The sequence below is a fragment of the Asparagus officinalis genome, chromosome 1 (assembly GCF_001876935.1).
Source record: "Asparagus officinalis chromosome 1, Aspof.V1, whole genome shotgun sequence".
In the NCBI taxonomy this organism is placed as follows: Eukaryota; Viridiplantae; Streptophyta; class Magnoliopsida; order Asparagales; family Asparagaceae; genus Asparagus; species Asparagus officinalis.
The window spans coordinates 130,714,487-130,723,946 of record NC_033794.1 but is presented as its reverse complement, the minus strand read 5'-3'; the positions used below and the strand labels follow the sequence as shown (position 1 = coordinate 130,723,946).

General features: G+C 37.1%; 1 protein-coding gene across 1 annotated transcript in view; it reads right to left on the bottom strand.

Annotated features, from left to right (window-relative positions):
• The window catches only part of LOC109821387, a 2,818-nt gene extending 778 nt beyond the window's left edge, over nucleotides 1-2,040 (bottom strand). Inside the window, exons 1-2 of the mRNA XM_020387600.1 lie at nucleotides 1,713-2,040; nucleotides 912-1,143 (exon numbers count right to left, since the gene is read on the bottom strand). Coding sequence (XP_020243189.1) covers nucleotides 912-1,143; nucleotides 1,713-1,820 — 340 coding nt within the window. The 5' untranslated portion in view covers nucleotides 1,821-2,040. The remainder of the gene's footprint in view (nucleotides 1-911; nucleotides 1,144-1,712) is intronic.

Genomic DNA, 9,460 nt, shown 5'->3' with positions numbered 1-9,460 from the left:
TACATCATAGCTTCCAAATGGAAATACATCGTTAAATGCTTTTGTTAGAAACCAACTATGTATAGCGAACAGAGAAAGTCCATTGAACCACCATCCAATTTGTATTCCAGAAAAACATTGACGTAGCAAATCTATGTGCCGCTTGCTGAAGACAGCATTCGCACAACTCGTGGACCAGAGAGAAGTTATAAACATCAGGGATAAATAGTTCAAAAAAAAGTGTAAGTATAGACAGGCGGAATATGACATGTAAAGAGAGGCATCAACCTCCAGTGAAAAGAGTTTCTTGTTTTACCCTTAGCCATGAAGCCAAGTAACTCCAGTTTGTTTCAGATGAACATCAAAGACAAAAGGACATAGAAGACGAGGTTGAACATAAGCAGCCTTTGCTGTACTAAAAAATCAAACGAACCCAATATTTGTATGGAATATAGAGTTGGAGTGGTTTTTAAGAATTTGAACTTCAAAGATAACCAACACTCTGAAACCTAGCAAGAGTTAAATCTAGCACTTGAAAATTTTCTTGCTCCTGATTGGACAATTAAATTTAAGGAGTACAAGTTTCTAACAAAGGGAATAACCAAATCCATCACTAGGGCAGCCAGCAGTATCTGACAGACACATGAAATGATATAAACATTAAAGACACATTCAACGGTTAAGGACCTTTGTAGATGTTCAATGCATGACCCCAAGCCACATAACCATAAGAATTGTTCTCCCTGGGAAGTTGAGAATTATCTACTTTATTTGATGCACTGTACATGATAACTATACGTATCCATGATGGCACAAACACGAATGCACATCCAAATGCAACAAACGTACAAATATCAGCATTACATATTCGCAAAAAGAAATATGAACAACAAAATACTATGTAAAAAGAGGAAGGGAATATAACTACTCACTCTTAAGACCATAAATCAAGTCTGGGTTCACACTAAAAGTCGAACTAGGCGACACAACGAGGTGATTATCAACTGGCTTATACAAAACCAAAGCTCTCTCCTCATTCAAAGGAATCTGCTCCAAGTCCAAATCCACAATTTCAGCACCAGCTACTTCTTGCGGCATTTGATTCTCAAATGGTAAAGGAACTGTTTGGTCTTCTTCTTCCATAATAGGAGGCAATTCAGCATCCTAAAGCATAACAATCAGCTACACATGTTACTAACTTTTGATGTAATCAAAATTTATCACAGGAAAAAAAAATACTAATCCCCACAAATCCCTAACATTGGCTTATCTACAATTGGGTAAGCTTCACTCATTTAAACCCTCACGAGTAGTTATCACCCCTCACTGTTTTATTAGCGCCTCGCTCCCGTCAGTGCATAAGGCCGGGGGGCTTATCTGCAATTTACCCTTCTCAAAGTGAGGATTCAGTGATGGTAAGTGCTACTGAAGGTGTAGATGAGGGCGTTATCAGAAATTTTCCCCATGGAATTTGATTAAACGGCATCAAGAACTGAAGAAAATGTTTGAAGCATCCACTTAAGTAGCCAGAAAGAAGGATTTGAAAAAGTCGAACTCTAATTTCTATCTATAAATGTAAATCCCTTTACTTTCGCTGAATAATCCCACCAAAAGGACAAAAATAAACGCTAAATCCCTTTACTTTCGCTGAATAATCCCACCAAAAGGACAAAATTAAACGCAGAAAATTTAGGAAAAAACTCAAAATAGATGGATAAAGATTCAAAATTTACCAGCCTCCGAATCTTTCTCGCCGGGGAATTGAGTGAGAACTCAGAGAATTCATCGTAAACCTCCTCCAGATCCTTCCTCTTCGTCTTCATCAGCCCGAATCCAGCCATCGCCACTCAAAAACCCTAACCCTAACCCTAGCAAGAACCACCCGCAACCAATCCAATCTAAATCTCACTCTTAGGATTTCTCTCTCTCTCTCTCTCTCTAGATCTCACTTAGGGTTTCGAACAATTGAAAATGATCGGAGCAAAAATTGGGGGGTAATTTGAAGGCGAGGGGAAAAAAGGGGCCGGATCTCCTCTTGTGTTCTCTGGATGCTTCCAGAATTTTTATTTTGTTAATTAATTTTGTTTTTAGAGAGATAAAGAAGCGTCTAATTGCTTCCCGCGCTGGTGGGCGGGGCTTTTCGAGTTAATTACTGAGATGCCCTGTTAGTGGCTGATGCTGTTTGGGGAAGGATTGTGTCCTTTTCGGTCTTTTCGGTTGTAATGGGCCTGGGCCGTTCAACTTGTATCCACAAATGGGTTTGGGCTTAATTCTACACGTAGCGCTTTATTTCCTGCGGTTAATATCTCCAACCCCCTTACCTTTAGGGCTTTTTACACTTGACACCCTATACTTTTCGGCATTTTCCCTGCGGTGCACAAAAATATCCATATACGAGGATTCATATTTTATCCTTTTAGATATCATCTAGTTTGTTTAATATCATCTAGTTTTCTTATATCCTATTTTTCTCTGCATGTATATCAACTTATATATTCGTATTCATATCCCCCTCTGTATCTAATTCTATCGGATATGGATATGATTTTTTCTTCTTACCGAGACATATTCGTGTCCGCATCCATTATTGATAAAAGGATACCAATATAGTAAACATCGTACTCGAACCGTATCTGGACCATATACACCCCTAACTCTGCACCTAGGGGGTGTCCTGCAATACCCCCGAACTTTTAAGATTTCTTGATAAACTTCTCTGACGCTGTTATTATTAATGTCTGTTGGGGGGAAAAAAGTGTTGCCCTTTAATATTAAATTATAGGATTTGATTTTTTTGATGCTCATGTATGCTCAGGAAATTCTATACGGTTCCAATCCGCATTTTTATGCTACTTATTCTCCATGTAAATTAGCCTCAAGCCCTTGACCGAATGAAGAAGAAGTAAAGAAAGAACGTAATAAATTATCCAGTGGTTTTCGAGCAGCGGCGTAGCCATGATTTTGACCCAGTGATGACGCCATATAATTTACCACGATCGTATCTAGAATCTGCATTGGCAATTTTGTAACTTTATTCCTTTAAACGGTGTCGTATCCTAATTCCTTGTAGTGTCCTAAGCAGTAAATACAAATAAATATAACAAAAATATATCTAATTAAAATAGGGGATCCAGTGTTGCCCGCCGTGTCCCTCCGCCAGCGTTTCTGATCATCACACGGTTGATACACCAAGCCCTGTCTAGCGTCTACCCGTAGAAGTAGTATCTGCAAATAGCAAAACATTCGGGGGGTGTTATGCGCAAATCTTCTTGCCTCATCCACTTAAAAAAGGGAAGAAAAAACAAGAGGTCGGGGCTCAGAGTGAACTCTCGGCAGCAGAAAAAACTAAAAACATGGCTGCTCATTTGGCTGGCGGGCAGACGACTTGGATCCTGGCCGATCACTGCCGGTCCCGGCCTTCCTGCCCTCGATGGATTCGACCGCACGGCGGCGGCCACGCAGTTAAGCATGCAGAGGAAGGCAAATAGTCCCCTGGCGGCGGGCGCTAAATACGCTATATCTGTGAACCGCGCGTCAGCTCAACTGAATCCTGATACGCACCAAGAAACGAACGACTTCGGCGAGCGAGAGGAGGTCAGTATCAGCGTCGGTCTCGATCACGGTATTCGTTTTTTGTCCCGGTTCGAACTTTAATTATACCGCATTGATATATATGTCTCGGCCGTGTGAGAAAAATCTTGAATGCAATCCGTAAATATATATATAACCCTGCAAAATCTTGAATCCATTAATCTAACCCCCGTGCATAAAATTTTTTGGGGTTTTAAGGATGCAGGAATCATGTGCGAGCCTTGTAACGGCAGAGGATGGTTGCTTTGTGACTTCTGCGAGGGTCAGAAGACCAATGTGAGGTCCGAGGCCAGTAACAGGATTTATCGCCGGTGCCCGAATTGCAAAGGCGTAAGCCCCTCAGGATCATGAACAGGAAGTTGCCTTCCATGCTGAAAATTTCATTTGGTTTTTTTTTTAAATTGTATTTTAAATTTTTTTTTTGCAGGTAGGATATGTTTTGTGCTCCAAATGTAAGGTGTTCAAGTGCGTGACGTACCCAGATTGTGGTGACGGCGAGCCCTGAACGTGTGAACTTCAACCAGCTGTTCGCTTGTTTCTCGTGTGTAATTTATGTCAATTTGACTTGTTCCTGCCACATTTACAAGCGTAAAGATGTTCGATGAATCGGCGAGAATATACGTGGGGCTGTTAGTATATTGTGTGTTGGCATTCTTGTTTTGATGATGTTTAACAAACAATTTATTACTAATGTTGTTTGTCTAGTATTTGTGTTTTAGTATTTATTGTAGACAAACAACATAGTTGGAGGATGAATGGAATAGCGCTTCAACGACGATATCAAATGGAGGTTGGCGGAATTGTGGAGTGAAGCATCGAACAATTCAAGTTCAAGATCCAAGTTTAGCTTCATCTGCAACGTGTACCAAGTTGAGCTCAATGAAGATCAAGATCAAGCTTGGGTAACTTAGTTTAGGATTTATATTATGTGTGTTAGTACTTTAAGCTCAATCATATACACACATGCACGTTTTGGTTTTTGTATATATATAGTTATATATATACATATATGTTTTGGTTTGATAGTTTTCAAGTTTTACTATGAAACAATTGAATATAATTAGAAAACATATTTTTGTTTCATGTTTATATGCCTAGTTATGATTTCACCTTTAACAAGCTTATATTTAATGAAATCATATTTAGTGTTTTGAATATATTGCATAGAATATGCAATTTTATGAAAATATTGTATTTCTAGGTTATAGACTTCATAACAACATGTTATATCTTTTATCAAGTCTATACAATCATTTCATAAGGTTTCAAAATGTTGTTTAAGTCAAAATATCAAAATATCAATTTTCAGGTTTTCATGTTTTGGACTATTTTGTAAAATGATGATATTTTTCATTTGGGAAGTCTTTTTTCGAAACCAGTCATTGTAGCATGTTTATTATCATGTCTACAATCATTCCCCAAAGTTTTACATTTTTTGGAATTTATTTGATATTTTTAAACAGCGTTTTAAAACCAGATATACAGTTTTTTGAGTATCAGTATTCGGTCGACCGCACCGGTCGACCGAACCTCTGGGCGACAGAAGCCTGTCGGTCGACCGGTACGGTCGACTGATGAAAATTTTCGGTCGACCGGTACGGTCGACCGATGAAAATTTTCGGTCGACCGAAGAAATTTTCGGTCGACCGACGCCGTCCAGTTCAGCTTCCAACGGCTAGTTTTTTGACCGTTGCCTTGGGGCTGTTTCTGTCTTTTGCTCAGGTTTTTAGCTGAAGTTTGAGAGGGTATATATACCCCATTGCTGATGTCTTTTCAAACTAACTAAGAGAGTTTTTAATCAAGTTTAATAAAGTTTTTAACAAGGGTTTTAGTTTGGTTTAAGTGTGTTTAAAAAGCTTTTAAGCAAATTGAGAGTTTGTTTTGGTGAATCAAATTCCACAAGAGCTTGAGGAGATTATCTATTGAAGTTTGAGCTTCCAACTATCATCCCTCCATCTCTTGTTATCAAATTGAGAAGTTTTCTAAACTCAAACTCTAGCTTTACATTTATATACTTGATTGATTATCATTGTTCTTAAGCTAGATTTCATACTTGAGTTTAGTTGATTTGATCTTATTTACTCATTGTTACACACACACCCACATTGAGCTTATTGTATCTTTCATACATAGTATAGTTGGGTGGTGAGAGATTGTAACTTTGAGTTGTGCTTTCATTGTGTTCTCATCTATTGTAGAGAACAAATTTATATTTGTTACATTGTGAGTGTTGTAAGGTTTTCGGTGAGCTAGAAACCGAGTGTGTAGTGAGGTTTTCGGTGAGCTAGAAACCGAGTGTGAGGAGTGACGTTGATCGGTGAGCGTTGAAAACCGATACTGTGAGGTGTAAACGTTATTCGGGTGAACGTAGAAAACCCGGTTGATAGTGGATTTCTCCCCGGGAGTGGGGAGCGGAGACGTAGGACGGAAGGTCCGAACTCCGTGATCATATCTTGTGTTTGAGTGTGCTTTGGCGTTTATTTATACTTGTGTTTATAATTCTTGTTGCCATTGTCATTAGCTCATCATTTATATGATCCACTATCTAGTTCATATTGTTTACCCCTTGTGTTAGTTTATATATCCTTGCATATATCATATAGTATACCTCTTTGCTAGGATATATCACCTTGTGTATATTGCATATTCTTGCACATAACCCTTTGTACACCTATCTTGCAAGAATATAACTTGTTAATTAATTTTAATTGGCATTTAATCGGATTAGATTAGCATAAGACCCTAATCACCCCCCCTCTAGGGTCTAACAATTGGTATCAGAGCTTGGTGCTCTTTGATTTAAGGTCTAATCGCCTTGAGTTAAAGATCCAAGTTATCTTTTTGTGCTAATCTTGTTTTGATTGCATTTGCATCTTGCTTGCATATTTTTACAAATTATGAATATGAATGATGCATCTTGTTTAGGCTATGATTCTAGTGTTGCTCCTAGATTAGACAATTTCCCCTATGCCCAATGGTGTGTTAGATTTAAACTATTTGTTAGATCTAAACATTTTGATTTATGGGAAATTATAGATGATGCTTATATTGTGCCCATTTTGGAGAAATCCAAGTGGAATAAAAATGATCATCGCATGTTTACTATGAACAACATTTTGTTAGAATATTTGTTAAATGCTTTTAACTCATCTATGTCTAACAAGTTTGTTCATTTTGATAGTGCTTACACCTTATGGATATTTATAGAAGCACATCAAGGAGACTTGGAGGCGATCCGACAAGCTTTGGAGGATCCCGCTTCAAGTTCATGTGGAGCATCATGCACACGGCCACTAGGCGATAGCCCTAGTGAGGTTTGCGAGTTCGAACCCGATAATGATTTATCTAGTGATGAACTTGCTTGTGCTAGTGAAAAATTATTGCATGCCTATAACAAATTGCAAAATGATTTTAATGATTTAAAAAGCAAGCATGATGTTTTAAAATCCGATCATGAGAAGCTAGTGTCCAAATTTAATGTCATTAAAAATGAAAATACTATGCTTAAAGAAAGCAATGACTTATTAAATTTGAAAAATGGAAATTTGATTTTATCTATTGCTAGCCTATCTCATGCTAAGATTGATGCCATGTTAGAAGTAGAGAACATAAAGAATGATACAGCTTCTTTTATAAATAACTATTTATGTTCTACTTCTAAAAATGCATATGTGCCTAAAAATGAAGATTTGAATCTTATGAAAAATAGTATTTCATCTTTAGATTCAACTTAGTTGAATCATGTGAAAAACCGCATATCTTATTTAGATTCAACCTTAAACACATGCATTGATAATCATAACAAGCTTATGGACTTGTGTGCAAAGTCTAATGCAAACTCCTCTAAGAAACCTACACACTATGCACACATGTATAACAAAGTCTATAAATGCACTAATTGTGGTCGTAAAGGCCACCTTGCTAGATTTTGTTATAATGCACAAAAACCCATCAAGATTAATCATGTTTCATGCACACACTCATAAAGTTCATCACAAGCATGCTCATGTGTATAGATGTGATCATTGTGGTAGATTTGGTCATTTGGCCAAATTTTGTTTTGATTTAAAGAAAGTTTCACATTTGCAAAACAATTTTAAAAGACCATCCATGTTTGCAAATGTTTCTAATGTTTCCCGTGCACAACCGTTTGGTCAATATAAGCAAATGCTTCCTTTCCATTGTACTCATTGCAATCGGAAGGGCCATTTGAGTAATTTTTGTTATGACCGTGTTCGTGCACCATATGCGCCTAAGAGGGTTCATAACCCTAGGGCTTTGAGCTTTATTGATAGGGGTCATGTCCCTAAACAATCCGGCACCAAGAATGTTTGGGTGCCAAAATAATTTTTAAACCAAGAATTTTAGTGTTTTTATTTTTCTCTTTCTTGGTTTTGAAAAATGCATTTTAAACTTTTATGAAAACAATTCATTTTATTGGTCAAACTATTTTGTTTTCATTATTATTGGTTTTTATTTTAATGAGAGGTTTGTACTTATATAACCCTTCGGATTTATTGGGTGTTTATTCCCAAATCATGTTTACCGGATGCTTAAATGATGATATGTGTTGGAACAAGCTCAAGAGCTTGATATAATTGTTGTCTCTCTTAAAAATTGTGTTTTGATTTGTTGCTTTTGAATTCATTATAATTCACTTATATGATGATATTTATGTGTTTGTGCTAATGGATCATCTATTTGTGCTTTATAATGTATTCTATGAGTGGTTTGATCAAGTTCTTCATTGATCAAACATCGTTTTTGGATTTAAACTTTGATTTATGATTTCTTTTGGTTGATTTGTTTATTTATTTTCATTTGAAAACTTTTTGCATGATTCTCATGTTCATCTTCTTTTGATTTCATAAATCTATTCTTATACATGGTTTTTATAATGAGACACTATCTTTATAATGTCATATCATTATGTGTCCTCATTGTATCTTGTTTGCTTGTGAGTGGTGTTTAGCATATCTTTTCATTTATGCTCGCTCACATATTTGCCATGATCTTTCTTTATCTATATTCTATATGGCTTTTTGATAGGGGGAGCATTCCCTATAATTGTTTGATACTCACCTATGCTTATTGATAGGGGGAGCTTTCGCTGATAGGGGGAGCTTTCGCTCTCTTATTCTTTTTGTCCCCTTTTTTGATGTTGTCAAAGGGGGAGAAATATTGTGAGTATACATCTATATGCATGTGTATTATCTTGTATATGTTCATTTCCTTCATGCATATACTTCGTTTTATAAATTGTTTGTCATCATCAAAAAGGGGGAGATTGTTGGCCTTCTTGTTTTGATGATGTTTAACAAACAATTTATTACTAATGTTGTTTGTCTAGTGTTTGTGCATTCCTATGTTTTGTAGACAAACAACGTAGTTGGAGGTTGGATGGATTGCGCTTCAACGATCATATCAAGAGGAGGTTGGCGGAATGGGCCTTCTTGTTTTGATGATGTTTAACAAACAATTTATTACTAATGTTGTTTGTCTAGTATTTGTGTTTTAGTATTTATTGTAGACAAACAACATAGTTGGAGGATGGATGGAATAGGACTCTTCCACGGGCAACAAGCGGGCTTTTCTTCTATCGGGCCAGCTTATTGGGCCTCGCCCATTTATCCCCCCCCCACCCCCCACCCCCAAAAGCACGTCCCTATCCTTTTCCCTTCGGGCCACGAGGGCCCTTTGCCCACCATTAATTAAAACCCATCTAAAACCCTAGCTCCAAATCATTAAGTTCAAGCTTCATCCGCACGTGTACCAAGTTGAGCTCATTGAAGATCACGATCAAGCTTGGGTAATTTAGTTTAGGATCTATATTATGTGTGTTAAGTACGTTAAGCTCAATATCTATACACACACATTATATTGGTTTTCA